The sequence below is a fragment of the Pelmatolapia mariae genome, linkage group LG9 (assembly GCF_036321145.2).
Source record: "Pelmatolapia mariae isolate MD_Pm_ZW linkage group LG9, Pm_UMD_F_2, whole genome shotgun sequence".
NCBI classification, from domain to species: Eukaryota; Metazoa; Chordata; class Actinopteri; order Cichliformes; family Cichlidae; genus Pelmatolapia; species Pelmatolapia mariae.
In genome coordinates this window covers 16,473,802-16,493,509 of record NC_086235.1, presented here as the reverse complement: position 1 = coordinate 16,493,509, position 19,708 = coordinate 16,473,802, and the positions used below count along the sequence as shown (strand labels likewise).

At 39.5% G+C, this 19,708-nt stretch overlaps 1 protein-coding gene across 1 annotated transcript; it reads right to left on the bottom strand.

Annotated features, from left to right (window-relative positions):
* Positions 1-754: 754 nt before the first annotated feature.
* Positions 755-19,690, bottom strand: mettl4 (methyltransferase 4, N6-adenosine). The gene is made up of 8 exons (XM_063483442.1): positions 19,287-19,690; positions 16,185-16,250; positions 14,596-14,956; positions 14,244-14,313; positions 13,265-13,439; positions 13,053-13,159; positions 11,933-12,024; positions 755-3,230 (listed from the first exon to the last, which is right to left on the bottom strand). Exons 1-8 carry the CDS (start codon positions 19,518-19,520, stop codon positions 3,013-3,015), a joined length of 1,323 nt encoding a protein of 440 aa, XP_063339512.1. The 5' UTR covers positions 19,521-19,690; the 3' UTR covers positions 755-3,012.
* Between the last annotated feature and the right edge of the window lie 18 nt (positions 19,691-19,708).

Here is a 19,708-nt window from a genome sequence, read left to right as displayed (position 1 = left end):
ATGTTGGCTGTTTAAAATAAGGAGAAATCCTTGGAGACCTGAATTATACTATTGAGTAGCTCTTCACCTTCAACCTCACAAAACTCATTTATGTTAATGTTTCACTCAGTTTAAGGAGTAATCCTTGTATTACATAGATATATTCATAACTTTTATTAAACCTCATTTCTCAAGAAGAGCTGATGTACAAATGCAACACCTTGTTGAGTTAAAATATGACATTTAAATGCTTTATGCAGGTTATGCAATAACCTCTTTCCCATTACCAATTTAAAAAAAAAGCTATCTCAATAAACTTTAATGCAGATATCTAGAGGTCAGTTGTAGCTCATAAAGTTTGGATACTATCGGGAGTACGTTCAGGAGAAAGGCGAAAGTCACCCAGCCAGCAGTACAGAAGGACAGATGGATGATGTGGTTCAATGTTCTACTCATTAAAATACTTTGACCTTTAAAGGCAGCTTGCATAGGGGAGAGCTGTGTGTCATGATTTATGAATTCTGAACACATTTTAATGACCATTAAATCCCTGTGATTTTTACTTTGCACAATAATCAGCTAACACAACAAAAAACACATTTCGGCTTGTCTTTTCATTTTGAAACTGGGGTTTTTGGAGCGCTTGAATGTAACTGTACCTATCTCTAAAGTGCTTTGTGTTATAGGCTTGAAAAGAAATGTGATGTGGTAGTCAACACAAAAAGGCTCAGACATTTTTCATAGTGTGTTTTCTAAAAAAAATGCATTTATTTATCACAGTTCATGGACTACATACTAAACTTTAGGGATAGAAACACAGTATCGATCCTATTGCGCTAACATCGATCTGATACCAATATCAAAGTTGGTATTGAAACTATCGATATTTGGATCGATCCGCCAACCTCTACTGTCAACAGGTCAGCAAACAGTGTTAAGAAAAAAGAAAACAGTATGTCAGCATGTTCTCAATTCAAGTTTTAAAAAAATGCTTAGTTTAAGACACACAAAGGTAGTAACAGAAAATTCACATCTTTCAACAGTGGCAGGAGTTATGAGTTATATTATTATGGACCTTTTGGTTACATGTGCAACATGTTTAATGTTAAACAGCTTTACTTATTTTGAGTAACACTTTAAAACAGTCCCAAAAACTGTAGTTCCTCCAATGACCACAAGAGACTGGCTCTAAAACACACAGAGTTTAAAAGATGGCTGCAGCCACACTTTGATTTGTAAAGTCCCGTCATTGAGCTTTGAGCTGTGGGATTTTCATGTTGCCATTTTAGGGATTTGAAACCAGGTATGACAAGTGAGCGGTTAATCTGACTGTGAAACTGTATGGTCATTGGTAAACAACTTGTTATGTAATGAGCAGATCCTGGATAATCTTCCTTTGTCATGCTTAGAATGACCAAAATGTGCAAAACGTTTAAGTTAATTGGTTAATATATTTTGACTAAGACCTGAAAGGAGTGACTGAACTTATAAAGTCATGAGCAAAGTGTTCACTGAGGCTGTTTTTTACATAGATTTCTATAGGACCAGAACCAGCTAGAGCAGGGTGTTGAACTCCAGGCCTCGAGGGCCAGTGTCCTGCAGGATTTAGATATCACCCTGGGTCAACAAACCTGAATCAAATGATTAGTTCATTACCAGGCTTCTGGAGAACTTCGAGACATGTTGAGGAGGTCATTTAGCCATTTAAATCAGCTGTGTTGGAGCAAGGACGCATCTAAAACCTGCAGGACACCGGCTCTCGAGGCCTGGAGTTCGACATCTGTGAGCCAGAGAATTCACCCCCATGGTGGATGTGAAAACAATGCAGGGTCAAAGCATTTCAATGCTGACATCACTTTTCAGATCTGGAAGCTACTTCTATGTTTTCTGTCTGTTCATGTACCAAAAGTAAGTCAGTTCCCATATAATCCCACGTTGTGCAAAACCTTAAATGCCCAACTTTACCAGGTAAATAGGCACTTTAACGATGTAATATAAAAACTGACTTTGGTCACTATAGTTAATTGCTTCCATACTTGGCAATACTCAACATGTACCTGCACCATCGATTCATCCCATCTTCAAAATCAGCACTTCACCCTCTTATTCAAATATGCAAATATCCGAATATGCTCACTTCAATCTATTAAAATGTTAAGATCCACAAAACCGGACTTCACAAATAAATGGATGATGCCACTGTGACACACAGTGTAAGGAATACACTAATGTGCCCGTGTGTGTTATAGACACAAAGGTAGAGAACTTGACAAGGTGATGTATACGTAATCCTGCAGAAGACACGGTCTGGCTTCATTAGCTGTGATGTGTACGTCGCTGCAGTGGCCATAACTCATCCTGATCTGTCTCAAAGGCAGCGGCGTTCATCCAAATGCAGACACCAACAAACTCGTTAGAGAGTCAACAGGAAAAGGCAGGTTAGCTGCTTAGAAGTGTGACATGGGACGAGTTCATCTTTCATTGAAAAATGAGGAAGGATTCAGCGACAAATGATCCAATGATAGAACCGGGTGCCCTTAACAGGGCAAAAGGCAGAGTGAAGGAGACATCAGTGGCTTGTTCGTGTGAAAAACTTTAAAGGATAAGCAACCCAGCATGCATTCACTATGAAAGTGTTTCTTCTTTGAAATTCAGCTCAAAACAGCATAAAATAAGTAAAAATAGAAATACTTTGATCATCCTTAAGACGCACAATGTGCCAAACATTACTAAAAAGGCAAATAAAAAAAACAAAAAAACACTTGAGTGTTGTTTATCTGATTGCGCAGCTGCACTGAAATGCACTTTCATCTCTCCAGCTGCCTCAACAGACTTGTGTTTCGCTACCTTAAAAATGCACCCAGACCAAAAAAAGAAATCAAAGGTCCCACATGCATGAAGAGCACAGATCAAAAGAAACTGGTGGAGAAACATTTTGGTGCTGAATCACCATTAAATACAAACTGAATTACTGATCTAACAGGTGTCAGAGGTCAGTCACAGGCTCACAGTGGAGGAACACCGGTCAGGAGGTCAGGTTTTCCCAGGTGAATCGAACCCTTGTGCTTGTTTTTCTTTGGCTGTGCGGTCATCCTCACCTTCTGCTTTTTCATCTACAGGTGTCAAATTGAAATAGCTAATGTGCTGAAATTTGAGCACTTCATTGCCCCAGCTGGTCCATCCTGGTTGAAGACTTCTTGCAAACAGCTCCAAGCACTTGGCTTCAGCTCCAATGTATGGCTTCAGTACCTCTGTGAAGGGAAAGCAATGAGAGAGAGTTAATATTGCCTATTATAAGGTTTTCAGTGTCTGCCCTGTTATTTACAGTCTTCACTGTGCAAACTGGAAAATACTCCTTTCATATTTCACCTGAAGACCTAACAAACCTGAAGTTTCACACCTATGATGTGAAACCTAAACTAAACAAGATTTGACGGACTGGGATAATAAAAGAACACAATCTCGCCTACCAGCCTACATATCTCTGCTATAGTATGTACAGCATCACAATTACATGTGGTCAAAATTACAAAAGACAACACACACAACTTTAATGTCAGCTGAAATACGTCAAAACACACTCACACGGCAACTTCTACCACTTCCTAACAATAGGGTAGTGTTGTATTTGCTGAGAGGCTACAGCCTCCCGAACAGGGCTTTCTCAAAGGTGAACTCTGACCTACGAATGCGTAAAGCCAGTCTGAGATCGTAGTAGGAAATGCATGTTTGAAAGCATCCATTGTATGGGACTGAGGAGAAGTGAGGGGAAGGTGGAGATGTGGCGATACCGCTTTATCCCTCAACATGAAGTACTGTGCGTAAGTATTGAGCCATCCCTCATTTCTTTAGATTTTTCTAGGAAAACGGGAAAAAAGTATATAAGTATATAAAGTAAAACAGTGTACAATTCGAACCAGTTTAAAAGTCTTGAACACAGCCTGAACTCTGTCAGATAAACTTTCTTGTAATTTGTAGCTAGTCTTCAAGAATAATTCTCCAGGTTTCTGTGAAGGACATTCAAATCTCTTCTTTGGATCTTGGCTGCCTTTTGTTCCATTCAAAATCCAACATTACTTTTCTTTGTCCATAGTTCCATCAATTTTGACAAGATCAGCAACACCACTGTCTGAAACGCAGCTCTCTCCTGATCTCCTCCTTACAATGACTTAATCCAAATATTTCAAATGCGGATTCATCGCTGAAACCTGTTGCCACTGATTTTCATCCCAGCTCTTGCGTAATTATCTTTACAGGTTTGCTTATACACCTCTCTTACAACAAGCCAGTATGTCAGCACACACATACCTGTAGCAAGACACTTAGTACTTAAAATTAAAGCTTCAGTGGCTCTTGAGTTCCCTATATTTAAAATATATTACCTTCAATTTACTATAAAAGGATGTGACAAGCTGTAAACTTTGTGGCTTTCAATAAATTCATACAAATGTAACATGACTGCCTGAGCCTCTCCACATGGTGGCTGTGGTGGAGTGGATTTGAACCCAGCTCCTCCAGTCAAATGTCCTAACACAAGCTACAGAACCCACATGGCCTCCTATGGATCCATCAGTGTGCAAATGTGAGCCATTGATAAAAGAGGTCAAATTTTAAAACTTCTACATTCATATGAGTTCAATGATATATGAATTAGCCAGTATAACCCATTGTTATCAGTGCTATTGATTATGTTAGCTGTTAATGTCTATTATAATCAGGAAATGTTGGATTATGTAAAACGACTTTAGTGGTTGTGTGAGAAGAACATGTAAATCTCATACTGACTAAACTCATTGATTTTAAAATAGTTGCTTCAAAGATGGAAACCAGGTCTGTGGCCACCACCTTTAAATAATAGTAAGAAAAAGTCAGTCTGCATGTGAATGTAGTCAAGTTGGGAGTTACATGCAATCTGTTTGTGATAATATGGTGATTAGCTCTGGAAAATTATTGAAAATCACAAATCTTTTGCTGCCTATAGCCAAAATTCACATTAATTCACTTCACCTATCACCATAACCCTGTTAACTGCATTTCTTTGGACTGTGGAGGAAACTGGAGTACCCAGACAGAAACCATGGAAACACAGGGGAAACATGCCAACGCCATGCAGAAAGGCCCCACCCAGATGTTAGGCTCAAACCCATGACCTCCTTGCTGTGAGGCAACAGTGCTAATTACTGCCCAGCATCGTAGATCATAGAAGTTGACGGTTTTGCACCTCAACCTTCACACCGTCAACTATGGTTACGAACTCTGAGTAGGGACCAAAAGAATGAAATAATCGGTACAAGTGGCAGAAATTAGCTTTCTCTGAAAAGTGGCTGGCCTCTCGCTTAAGAGATAGGGTGAGGAGTTCAGTCATTTGGGAGGAGCTCACAGAAGAGCCGCTACTCCTTCACATCAAAAGGAGCCAAATGAGATGGTAAGGGCATCTGATTAGACACTTCCTAGGTGAGGTGTTTTCAGCATATTCTACTGGTAGAAGGCTCCGGGGTAGACCCAGGACTCGCTGAAGAATTATGTCTCTGGACTGGCTTGGGAAAGCCTCGGTGGCCTCTCGGTGGATAAGCTGGAGGTGGCCAGTAAGAGGGAGGTTTGGGTGTCTCCGCTTAGAATGCTGCTGTTTCCATGACGCAAATCAAGATAAACAGTGATGGATGGATGGATGGAGGACAATTTTTTCTAGCCACGTGAATATTTCCATCCATTTTCACTCTGGTGTGCTTTGTAATATATAAATAAAGTTGTGAAAATATGTATGTAATCATTTTAATATTGAATTTTTTTTTATAACCCAAACTGTTTTTTACCTCAACTAAATGAAACAGTGAGTAAAAGTAAGTCCAAACAATGCATCTCAAACAGCTGACTTATACCACCACCACTCTTTCTTATGAAGACTCTTGGTGCTGTTTTAAAGGGTAAATAGTTTAACTACTGAACAATGAGGCGTTCTTCTCAGTGAGCCCACTGGCTGGTAGAAGACAGCACCTACTAGAGACATCTATAGGGTCTATAAGAGACGTTCAGCTGGGTAACAACTAGAGATGGACCGATCCGATATTACGTATCGGTATCGGTTCGATACTGACCTAAACTACTGGATCGGATATCGGCGAGAAATAAAAAATGTAATCCGATCCATTAAATATCAAAAAAGCATCTCACAAAACTTGCAACATGGCGTAACTCGGCTCATAACCGTTAGCATGTCGGAGCAGTGTGCTCACGTGATAGAGCGGCTGTGTGGAGCCTCACCAAACCAGCATTTCATCTCCGAGGAAGTTATCCCAGAGAGAAGTAAAGCAAGTGTGTAAGTTCATCTCTGAATGTTTGTAAAGCGTTCCCATGTTAAGCTTAACAACCGATATATGGAGCGACTGCCTCTCTCTCTCCCTCTCCTGCTGCTACTTCAATCGGGAAACTGCTTAATGATCAGCTGATCGGCTTTTCTTTTGCGAGTCCGTCTCTCTTCTTTGTTTTTGGCCCACTTTGCACCAGAAAGAGGAAACCAGCGGCTGAACAACAGCAGCACATTTAAGCTTGATAAGCTGTTGTTAGAATTTATTTAATATTACTTTCTAGACCATGATCCTTTTCTACGTAGCTGACGGCTGGTAACTGTGCAGGGGCGGATCTAGCAAAGTTTAGCCAGGGGGGCCGAACAGGGAAAAGGTGGCACAAAGACATACTTTTCTTTCTTATTCTCATTTAAAATATCTAGCTTTTAATAAATAATTATCTGAATCTTACACCCAAAGTTTTAATCTGATGTAAAATGTATAGAAGTCCATTACTCTATATAGTAGCTGTTAAGTCTAATATACCCTAGTAAGCTAGTACTTTTTTCTTTAACACCAAGTACCATCTGTAAATTCTGCAATTCTGTTGAAGAAAGATGTTGAATCTATTTCATTATTCTTGAAAAATAATTTATTTCTGTCCTTTTTTTTTTTACCCAGCATCAAATTAAAGTTGATTACATCGATTAAGCATCATGAGGTGGAGGGTGGGGGGTGGCTCCCTATTTTTTTTTTTTGCTGGGAGTTTGCAACCCTATTAGTTAGGTTGCTTAATATTTCTCTAAGTACTCTTTAAAATACCAGAATTGGGAGGATGGAGTAGGTTTAAGTTTATTAGATTGATCAGTATTGCTGAACTATGAAATATTTTGGGCGCAATGTATTTTTTACATACAGGTATAACAGAATAGCTTTAGTGTTGTTGTTTATTTAAACTTGAGTATGAACTTATACAAAATGCAGCAAGATATTAAAAAAACAGTTTTATTGATTAAAAAACACTATATCGGATTCATATCGGTATCGGCAGATATTCAAATTTATGATATTGGTATCGGTATCGGACATAAAAAAGTGGTATCGTGCCATCTCTAGTAACAACATCTAAATTGAGTGCATTTAATAGGATATTTCAAAAGAAGTTCATTTTTTCTAATGTTTTGTACTTAATTTACATTTATATGTCACTGTTACATTAATGTAAACTAATGCTTTTCTGTGTGATTGAAAAATCAAAACTTTGCCTGTTTCCCTGTAATAGGCAGAGGACAGAGCTGGCAGTTTCCGTGCTCCTTCACGCCATAGCACTGATTTTTCTGTGTAGAGACTGCCTGTGACCTTGGCTCTATAAGGAATGATATTCCAGGAGAGGCACAACTGACAGATACGTATCACTTCCTCTGCCCCTGTGTTACTCTGTCTGCTCTTGTGCATTCTCAAACCACCCTGACACTTGCCTCAGCCAACACTCACGGAGCTAATGAGCTCAAAAGCCAGATCCCCAAACCGATCCTGCCGAATGTGCTGTCCTGTCCCGCATTTTTTTCTTCCTATGCACGTCAGAGAGAGACAGTCACGGTGAGGAAAGGCCAAACATGCAGCTCTGCAAGTAATTCAGCTCCTATCGGTGACTCAGCTCTCAAAGTTGAATACAGAATAAAAGGTCTAATTATCCTACCTTTGAAATGGGACAGTGTATCAAACTTCTGCCAAGAATAGCCCGAGGCAAAGGAAGGTGTTATTTCACTACTCTCCTGACACTTTCGCTGTTAGATATTCTTCCTTGCAGACTTCCCATATCCTCATCAGGATTAACCAAGCAAAACCAAACTGATTATTCTTCATTAGCTCCCTTACATTGTAACAACTAATGTCCTTGGTCTCCATTATGATTCCTCAATATGCTGTTCAGCCACACTGTGTTTATATTTTACTTATTTATGAATAAAATATCATCAACATAATCATGGAATTGACTACTATTAAGATATTAATTTCAGATATTAATTTGTGGCGTCCCACTGGGTTTGGCTTTGGAACCATGTTGATTTTTATTCAAATATTGATACATAATTTCAAGCAAATACATAATAACATAAAAAATGTTACTAACAGATATTTTTTCCATTTGTTTTTACTACACCCAATTAAATAACTAGTGTCTTAACACAAAGTGCTATAAGTTAGCCTATTTTTATGTCAGTTATCAACAAGAAGCTGTTCCCTATTGTTACATTGTTTTTAAAGAAGATAAGAATTGAATCCAAACCCTTCATTTCAAGCATGTTTTCAACAAGTTTCATTTATGTGTCATCTGTGAGGGAGGTACTATGAAAATCGTAAAGTCCTGTATTGCAGACGATGTAGCCAAGTATACACTGACCAGACACCTTGCTACTACAGTGGAGCCCTTTTTACTTCAGCGCTGCCTGAATTCTTTGTGGCACAGATTCAACAAGAAGCTGAAAACATCCCTGAGATTTTGGTCCATATTGACATGACAACATCACACAGCTGCTGCACAATTAGTTGGCCTGATGTGAATCTCCTGTTCCACCACATCCCAAAGTTGCTCTGTTGGATTGATATCTGAGAATGTGGAGGCCTTTTACTTACAGTGAACTCAGTGTCGTGTTCAATTTGAGATGATTTGAGCTTTGTGATATGGCACAATATCCTGCTGGAAGCAGCAATCAGGGGATGGGTAATCTCTGGTCTTAAAGGGACGGACACAGTCAGCAAAAACACAGCAGTAGGCAGCAGTAGGCCCCTTAATACCAATGCACAGTTGGTATTAAGGGGCCTAAAATGTTCCAGGAAAATATTCCCCATACATTTACAGCACCACCATGACCTGAAATGTTCATACAAGGCAGGATGGATCCATGCCATCGTGTTGTTTAAGCCAAATTCTGACCCTACCGTGTGAATGTTGCAGCAAAAGTCGAGACTCATCAAACCAAGCAACGTTTTTCCAATCTTCTATTTTCTGATTTTGATGAGCCCGTGTGAACTGTAGCCTCAGTTTCCTGTTCTTAGATGACAGCAGTGACACTCCTCTGACCTCTGGTATCAACAAGGCATTTTCACCCAGAGAGCTGCCAGTCATTGGATATGTTCTGTTTTTTGTACCATTCTCTTTAAAACCTAGAGATGGTTGTGTGGAAAAATCCCAGTAAATCAGCAGTTTCTGAAATACTCAGACCAACATCAATCCCACGTTCAAAGTCACTTTAAATGATTTTTCTTCTCTATTCTGATACTCAGTTTGAACTTCAGCAGGTCGTCTTGACCATGTCTACATGCATAAAATACGTTGAGTTGTTACTATATGACTGGTTGATTTGATATTTGCATTAACAGGTAGTTAGCTGAACACATTAAACTAAAAAAATGGCACATGCGCAGTAAGGTGATTCCACTAGTAATATTAGAGCCAAAAATAAGTATGATCCATAAAGAGTAATACGTTAAACACAGTATCTGTCACTCCCTGGTTGTGACAGTTGGTGACAAGCAGGTGAAGAGTCGTTGATTTCCCCTCAAGTAAGAAGCAAAAGAAGAGCAAATATTTGACTCCAAATTAAAGACCAGCGCTCCCCTGTATCTCCTGGTTGTAATCTCCTGATATTTAAGGTGCGCTTGCAAACATGTTTGCTTTACCAGCTGTATGAAGTTGCCATCTGCCATAACCAAATGAAAAAAAGCATGTTTTATTAACATGGGAGCTCATCCATGTAAATATTCTGTACTGAAAAACAGAGACAGCAGCATGTTTACGTGACGTACTTCAGTGTCACAGCCTCGCAGAGCTAAAAAACCATGCAAAATGTCACACAGATCGCTCTCAGAGTGCCACACCCCAATTTAAAGCAATTTGATAACACAACTGGTAGTGTGCCTTTTCTTGAATATTAGGCACAGCTACTAAGGTGCCAATTAAAATCCCAAATTGGGAAGGGACTCTCACAAGTTTTGAAATTTGAGGGGGGCCTAATTAATAAAAAACACATGTCTTGTCTTTCAGAGAAGCTCGAACCATTTTTTTTCTGCAGTGTGACCATCTGGCAAAGACGTTTTGTACCCATAGCGGAGTAATGGTGTCCCTTATCTCTCCATAGCAACCAAGTATGTCAGTGATATGAGCCCCATCTGAGTCGGGGAACAGAAGTGGGTCAGACTTTCTCAACACGCTATCAAGGCTGCTCACATGCTGACATGCTACATGAAAAAAAAAAGTACAGCAGAATTACCGGGGTGACATTTTGAACTGAGAAAAAAAAGGAAGCTCAGATTGGTTAATACCAAAGGTGTTGAGATTTCTAGCAGTTGCATAATCTATTGTAGGTGTGAAGAAAAGGAAAAACTCATCCCTTAAGCCTCTAGGTGTTAACTTATCATCTCAAATGGCTAAATGAAAAGAAATGATCTGCTTTGGTCGGCATCTCCGCAAGAGTTGGCAAAACCTTTCCCAAGATTTCACTACACATTGCACCGTCACATCTGAGACACACCCACATCCAACGGCGCTTTCACACCTCGTGTAGAATAACAGAGCGTGCATAGTAGCTAGAGTTGTAACACAGCGTAGATGCTGCTCATTCTGGTCATTTAGTAGTACTACTTTGTATGCAATGCAGTAGAAAAAATACAACACATTTTCTATATGTGGTCTACATTTTTTTAAAGTATAACTAGATCTATGATTGCTGTTTTTCCAAGTTCATATATTCCAAGTTATAAAAATCCTCCACAGCAGCAAATAACAAACAAACCAATTCTGATTAAACCTGCTGAGAGGCTTTGCCACAAACACAGAATCACACATGGAGACTGAACACAAATTGTATCCTAATCTGCTTAATCTCTATGGCATCACAGATTCGCAAAAGCAATCATTATGATTTAAATCTTTATTTTCACAATACTGAACTAGTGCCATGAGACAGAGGCGTTTCTGTGCTGCTGAGAGGGCGCCAGCAAACACTGGCCGTGTTTTGCTCTCCATACTGCACAATAATAAATCGCGTTCCCCTGAGAGGGAGTGAGATGACGTCAAGCCTCTCTTTTTCATAGTCTCTGCATATTCATTGTCAAGGTCTTACATTGATTCTAAGAAGCAGAGTGGATGCTGGAATCAAGGTTTAACCCAATCAGTGCAAACAGGACAAAACTGAAATCTGAGCAGTAGAAGTGCCCGCTCTGACGAGCCAGTCCTGCCAGAAGTTGATGATTTAATGAATTTAAGTGTAGTTATGAGCTGAAGCAGTATTTTCTCCTCCACTCTGCAGACATTTTGAAAAGACACAAAGTTTTTTCGCAGTGGATAACAAATTCATTCATAAAATTGTGTGGCTGTAAAAGTAAAGTGATGAATCTGTAGTTAATTCTCTTCCTTTACAAAAAAAACACATTGTGGGTGTTTTAAATTTAAGAGCTGGAATTACTGCTAATAACATCAAGATGTTATATTTCATACATGTACTGAAGAATATACTGAAGAAGCGACGTATACACACACACACACACACACCTGTGATACCAGAATTCAGAGCTTATCACTCAAGTTGTGTATCAAGGTAACGATCATTGATGTGACACTATTGCCCTCTGGTGGCAAAGACACTACACTGTACTTGAATATTCACCTGACAGCGAAGGCTTCTGAGAGTGCAGAGCTGATGGGACACTGACAATCAAACGCTGATCCTCCACAGGCACCTCTGATGTCTCTGAGGGGCTGAAAGAGGGGACACAACTCTGTCAGCATCAATATGATTTGGATAGCTGAAGAAATAAAGGAGGCCATCTATGCAAACAACCATCACTGAGCAGAGGTGGTGGCTTATGACAGCAGCTATCAGCCACCTGCATTACAGTTTTGAGATCTCCTCCCAGGCATTTCAACCCCCACTCACACCTTGCCTCAGGTGACCTGGATAGTTCACATGATCGTGGTGTGGGACAATGTCTTACAGAGGTTTCACACCTTTTAAATTCCAGAGCTGCTGTTGCCTTGAATAATATCAAGAGCTAGATTTGATACATGCAAACCTGAAGAAGTGATATACTTGTGATAGCTTACCATATAACTTCAGGGATAAATCCTCCTGCTATCAGCCACCTACAGTGCAGCATGATGGTGGAGTGGAACAATGTCTTACAGAGGTTTCACACCTTAGTCTCGATGGCGGTAATGGCCACGCCTTTTTTCACACTTTGGTTCATGTGACACCTTTAGTGTGTCAGCGACCCTCAGGACCACGTCCAAGGGGACAAACTCCACTAAGGGTTAAATACCTTGGACTCTCCATCAGTTTGGAACTGAAAAAACTCTTGGATGAGAAGCAAAATGTGTTCAAGGGTCTAAAAAAGTAATTCTGCACTCCTTCAAACACTCAACACTACCATGACCTGGATGACTGAGAAACTATGACTTATATATCCAGTCCTGCAAAAGTCTTGAGTCATTCCTCATTTCTCCATATTATGGTCTGATGAAATGAAGAAGAAGATGCCTGAGGAGCTATTCCTGAAGACTAGAACTGACAAGAAAGCTTATCTAAGAGCTTATCTTTTCAAGCTTAGAATTGTACAAACTCAGTTTTTGCCTCATATACTGTATTTTGCTTTATGTTTGCACACATTTCAATATATCGCTGCACCTTTTTCCAGTTTTCCTAAAAAACATCTTTATAAAAATGAGTTACTCAAGACTTTTGCACGGTACAATATGGAATTTAAAGATGAAACTCAAACATTTCACACCTCTCTGAGATATCAGCAGAGCAACGATATCGGCCCAGGACCAAGACTTCGTACGGTTTCTTGTGTGGTGAGTCTAGCGGAAACACAAATTGCCCAAATGTGGTGACCTGAGGAGAAATAGCATCGTCTTAAAAACACTTGGATTGACATTAGCAGGTAATGCTTCCAGTTCCTAAACAATGAATCAGTTGAAAGTTCTGTATTATCTGTACCTTGACCCAGAACCATTCAGCCACAACTTCTACGCCCCAATGTGGATACAGCTCATCACGGACAAAACGCAGGTGGCTTGGCCGGTTTGTCACCCAGGTCACCACTAAACAGTTTGGAGATGCCAGCAGGGGAATAGGGAGCCGCTTTAGCTGGGATGAGGGCAATGAGCCGTATCTTCAGTGAGAAAATTGACATAGTCAGTGTAAATTTCTCAAATGTGGGATAATAAAAGGTTTATTCTATTCTATTCTAAATACAACCACCATGTCCATTACTTTTCTTTATTTTCTAGCCATTTTCGCTTCTTCAACCAGTTTTTGTCTGGTGCCACCATCAGGCTGAAATCTGAAGGTTTAGCGTAATTAACGTTTACAAGTTTAATGACTTATGTGAACTTTTCAGGTCGTGTTTCTTTGCAAATTTAGTGAGAAAGCTTCACATCTGCTGCATGCACAAACAGTTTTGGTTCACAGATGATACGTTTTTCTGACTCTAGTGATTGCATGACTTCTTTATAGTCACTGTGAGTAATTTTGATAGAAATGTATAAAAAGGATTGGCTGGATTGTCAGGACATTTGTTATGCATAAGGCATCTCATGTTGCCGTGATTATTAACTCTAATAATGCTGATATTTCCTTACGTTATGGCTTTAGGCAGCTTTTTTCTTAGAGGAGACTGAATGTTTTGAGCTCTTGAAGCCTCAAAATCCTTTATATAAAACAGACTGGGATGAAAATATCTCTTTGATTAATATCCATGGTAAGACCATAATATTTTACAGTATGGGGACATTTGCGAAAATAACTATAAACCACTGGACTTTATCAGCTTCTTTTCTTAGAAGCACTCTTATTTGCTCTTCTTATTCACCCTGCTTTATATCCTCTTGTAAGATGTAAATTTCATACCCAGACATCTATAAAGTTTTATCCTCTCTTCCTTCACTCCTCCAAAAATACTTGAATACCGAATTACCTGCGACTTCTTTTCACAGACTTGTTTTCCCATGGTGGATCCATAACGATTAGGTCGAACCTTGTTCCGTCTGTGTGAGAAACAAGCAAAGAACGTCAGGCTGTGAAACAACAAACAAGATCTCTCTTGAGATGATGAGAAATTACACTGAGCCATACCACAGTTATTTACAACACTTAAGTTCAGGGAAGAGTGCCCGTGTTTTTGCCTCACAGAAGCATAAACTTTTGCCTTTCAAATAATGGTATCACAAGCACACAGAATTGTAAGTCTTTAAAAAAAATTTAATAACCTTTGTTTCAGTTAACATTTCTTTCTAGTTCACATGCACTGCTCCCAGTGTTTTACTCACAGTGGACTAATGGTTGTATCCTCGTGAAATCAGACAGCAGGAAAGCCGTGTGGGGGGGTATTACATACTCCTCTCCCATCAGGGTAACCACGGTAGCCCAGTCCGCCTTGTTCTCTGTCACCTGAGAGAACAAGTCGACGTGAGACGTACAGCCATCCTCGCCAACAAGTAACTGAGCGCCCCGCTCCTGCTCCTCATCCTCCACCAGAGGGAGATCTTTAGCCATTTCACAAAGAGCAGCGAGGTTGCACTCCTGTGAAGGAAGAGGCTCTTTGTCCACGTTTGTCTGTCCATTCAGATAGCCGAGCGGTTGTGCAGAATCCACCAAGTACTTGGTTCCCTCCAGAATAACAGACTTTATCTGCGTCATGGCACATAACAGAGATTATTTAGTCTAAATACTAAACCAGCTTCTTACCTCTAATATTTTAAACTTGGATTAATGCACAGTAACTTGAAACAAAGCTTCACTGATTGAAAGAGTTGGAGATAAAAGTCAATGCAGCAGTTGTAGAGATCTTGTCTTTTAATTATTTTACAATGCCTCAAAAATGGACATCTTACAAAAGCGCAAACCTCTTAAAATTTCAATTTAGTTGTTCTCAGTCCAATCACTACAGATGGATCAAATGAAGCACCTAGACGTGTAGTCTGCCTTTAAAAACATCTGTAAAAGGAGGGATCGTCCTAAAGAGCTCCCTGAATTTGAGCGTGCCGATCTAATCAGATGTAACTGTTGCAATAGGTCAGCTTGTGAAATGTCTTCCCTCCTAGATATTCCACAATCGATTACAAGTGGAAGCAAAGTGGAAGCATTTAGCAATCACAGCAACTCAGCCACAGAGTGGAAGACCACATAAAGTTACATAGTGAGGTTGCGTAGTGCTGAGGATCATAGTGCATAAAAGTTGCCAACACTCTGCGGACTGAATAACTGCAAGTTCCAAACATACTCTGGCATTAACATCAGCACAAAATATGTGGACAGAGAGCTTCACTACTTTGTCCATATAGTGCTCTTCAGCCCATATCTGTGCACTGACATATTGAAATTCTCTAAAAATATAACTTCCTAACTAAAATGACTTATTTTAAAATTAAAACTATAATACAAGTATAAATAACGGTTACTTTATCGCAAAGTGACATTGTGATTACTGCATGTCGTAATCACATAACACATTACAATAAAAAAGTCCATTTCATTGTTATGTTTGTTGTGGATGGTGTATTATTGTGTAAATAAAAAACAAATAACACTAAGCCATATATAAATCAGATATTTAAAAGAAGCATTAATGTATAATTAACAACAATCATAGTGCTAATAATCGACTTATATGAATAAAAGTGTGATCTATTACATTGACTCAAACAGGAAGATTCTCTGGATAAGTGTATCTGTCAGTTTGACAGGTAAGTTTACACTTTGACCACTTTTTCCATAGACTTCTTGTGACTCTGATTTTCCCCAATCATTTTTTCTCTTTGTGATGCTTTAACTTCAGTGGGGCAATACAATCCCTGCCAGAACAAATCTATTGACAGATGACAGATTATATTGTATTTGTAGTTAAGACTCAGCCTACCTTCTCCTGAAAGACCAGTGAATCAATTTCCCCTTGGTTGAGTTCATGGTGTTTTCGTTTCCTTTTCTGTAAGTCAAATTGATAAAGTGATAAAGAATAAGCACAACAAAGAGCAAAACATTCAGCCAAAATGATCATGGTATTGTTCTTTACAGCTCTAACCAAGCAAGCAGTAGCACCACTGTAATCCACTGTGTCAATCTATAAAGTAAATTCTGCCGATCTGGCATTAAACTGAGCTGGCAGAGTTAAGTTTTACATAGCTGTCATTTTAATATTTAAACAAATATCAGTGGTGCTGAAATAAGCAGAATAATTTGTGCGAGTCTGTTTGCAGATTTTATGTGAGTTAAAATGTATCCAGTCAGTCTGGATTCTTCATTATTGTAAGTCATCATAAAAGTAGCAGGTCTAAAATGCTACTTTGTAATTGTATTTTTCTGCTTCAGTGTCAGGATCCTTGGTTTACTTGCTTGCTCACTGTTGCATGTTACTGGAATGCTTGATAAGAACAAGGTGAAAATGCATTAATGTATTAGCAACTCCTGAGCTTTAAGTTCACTGTGGTTAAGAGACTTACTTATTAACTTTTACAACACATCAGCATTTTATTTCCCGCATAATAGAAAACACGATCACGACAATAGAAACCAACCTTTTGGCACAACCAGGTAGGTTTATTGGGCGTGAACAGGAATGTCCTCAGAGCCTGACATAATGACCACTGACAAAATTGATGTCAGTACTAGTACTAGTACATGACATAAGACTAGTACTTATGTCATGTGACACATGCCACACCCAACCTCCCTCTTAAAGTGAAGAGTGTAAAAGCTTTCAATAGGAGCTGGCTGTTGAATGGAGGATAGATAAAATAAGATAGAATGAAATAAGAAATGATCAAGAAACCTTATATTACTCTCACAAAGATGCCAGATGCCACTGAATGTGGGCTGAGTGGGAAATCTACCCTGTTAAAGAGGAAACTGTGGAAGAGAACCAGCGAGATGTTATCTGCAGAGCTATCCTACAAAAAAAGAGTAACCCCTGCAGCAGATGATCCTGCCAGGTGACTGTCAACATGCTACTGGTGCTGTAGGCGAATTGTTTGATAGCTGAGTATCTTTTTGGTCTTAAAAGTGCTCATTGTCAAGTGCTTTTTGGTATTGCAAGCAATGCTTGTGCTTACGCGTTGAATTACAGAGCATCGGGCACCTTGGAGACCCTGGTAGAGGTGACTGTCATGTTGTTACAGACTATTTGTACAACCTGTACAACCATATTAAGAGCTTTTTTTGCATTGCCAGTAGCAATTCAGATATGAGTCAGTAATTCTGTTCATAACTTTTATGGACAGAATTTCCATCAGTTTGGTGACCTCAGGAACACCTTTCTACTTTCTTTAGATTTGTTCCCTCCTTCTTCAACACACGATGATGTTTGTGTAGACTGAAAAGTCTCAATAGGCAAATACCTATGCAAACAGACACAACTGAGGTAGCATCAAGTGAGCATTAAATGAAAAAAAGGGGGAATTCAATTTCTGGGTTAGGGAGGAATTGCTGCCCCAAGTGAAGGAGTTTAAGTATCTTGGGGAGCAGAAGATTAACAGACAGACAGCTGCAAGACATCACGAACTACAGGAGACCATACCTTCAACTGAGACAAAGACCTGGATGACAAGCTTTGTACTGCAGATTTGAGGGATACATTCATACCCCTCACCCGCACCCTACAATAACCCCATCATGACTCTACTATGCCCCCCTGAAGATGTGAGCCAGGTCTTCAAGAGACAGAAAACCTGGAAAGCACCAGACACAGAAAGTTTGTATGTGTTGTTCTAGTTTTGGAGATTCTGTAGCTTGCGTCAGGCCCTCCTGTGGGCTCACCTCTTTTAGGATCTGATGAAGGTTGGAGTGAAAATGTCTTGATGCATTCTCAATCATCCAGGTAAGCAAATCTCCAAAAGCTGATTCTGTTCATCTGGACGTAGCATTTTCAGTGGGAGAAGCGTTTTGTTGCTCATCCAAGTGACTTCTTCAGTCTCAGCTGACTGCAGGTTTCCCCAATCTTATAAACGGTACATTTGCATAATGACTGAAACCAGCCCACTGAAGGAACAATGGCCTGGAAGGTCAGTTCCTTCATCAGTCACCTGGATGAGTGATGAAATGTTTCTCCCACTAAAAATGCTACGTTCAGATGAACAGAATCAACTTGGAAACTGGAGTGAAAATAAGAGCCAGCTGATCGCCACAGGTTTAAGGGGAGACATAAGGGGATTATGTCTCCCCTGCTAATATGCTAATATCACATTACTATGTTTCATTAGCCTATCAAACCACATTAGAATACATTGTTATATTTTATCTGCATGTGGTCTGTCTTGAGGCTATGTGACAGAGTGTAATTGGACTCCATAAGTATTAAAAACCAGGCGTGTCCCAACAGATGGCAAAAACAAGACATATCTGAATGTGTCTGAAAAGGTGGTCTTAAAAGCCGTTAGAAAAGCAAAACAAGTAGTGGGCCCTGAAAATGGCAAAAACAAGAATATGTGTCCTGTCTATATGTGTGTGTGCGTTAATAGACTCCTTCAAAACTTCTAAATCGTAGAATGGGGGCCATTCATTCCCTTTTCTATGTGCTGTGGTGGAAGTGCAGATATAGTAGTCACAAGATAACATAATGGTTGTTGTTGGTTTTGGCACAAAGTGGGACTCTTACTACCGCAAAAACCAGAAGAGCCTGACAATTATAACAAGTAAATATTTGAACAGTCACTAACCTTTTAGTAAAACAACAACAATAAATAAATAAATAACATTAAAGTTTAAATATTTATGCATTCCCTCATGCCTTTATCAACAGACATTTCATGTTTCATTAAAAGGTGTATACTCCTCGTCGTTATAAAGGCATTTTTATCTTTTTACTTCATAAAAATGTGCAAAACTGCCTTCTAGAAATATATATGAACGATTTATTCCCCCAAACATATACATATTCTAGAAATTTTCATTTGATTCATGTGGGAATATGAATAAAAAAACAACTTGCACTTTCATGCATCACTTGAGAAAATGCAGCAGCATTTACCTTTGAGGGTTTGCATGTTTTCTGCAGCACCTCCGTGTTCCCTGCATCCACATCTGCTCTGTTATTCTCGTTATAGTAGCTCTTAAAAACCTGGAAGCACTGCCTTTTGAAACTACACTCGACAGCTGACTTCTGATTCTCTCTCCATCGTATGCACGGCGAATATCCCCGATCGATAAGCGAGCATGAATCCAAAACCCAGCCGAGGCTTCCGTGGAGCACCACAGACATCATTAAAGGGGGTGTTGTTTGAAACCAGACGGGATTTAAGCTTTTGCTTGAGAGCAACCGGACACGTGAAAGCAAACGAGCCTATTTCTTTGAAAATAAAACCGAAACTTGCGCGGTAAAACTCAGTCGTTTACCCATGTAGATCATCGCGGAAGTAAGTGACGCAAGCTTTCTGTCCCATATGACGATCC

Coding starts and splice junctions, on each gene's coding strand:
- mettl4 (XM_063483442.1), bottom strand. CDS start 19,520: ATGATGTCTGTGGTGCTCCACGGAAGCCTCGGCTGGGTTTTGGATTCA. Junction 14,957..16,184: donor CACTGGTCTTTCAGGAGAAG/GTAGGCTGAGTC, acceptor GCCATGACGCAG/ATAAAGTCTGTTATTCTGGA. Junction 12,025..13,052: donor TCTGCTGATATCTCAGAGAG/GTGTGAAATGTT, acceptor CCCCTCTTTCAG/CCCCTCAGAGACATCAGAGG.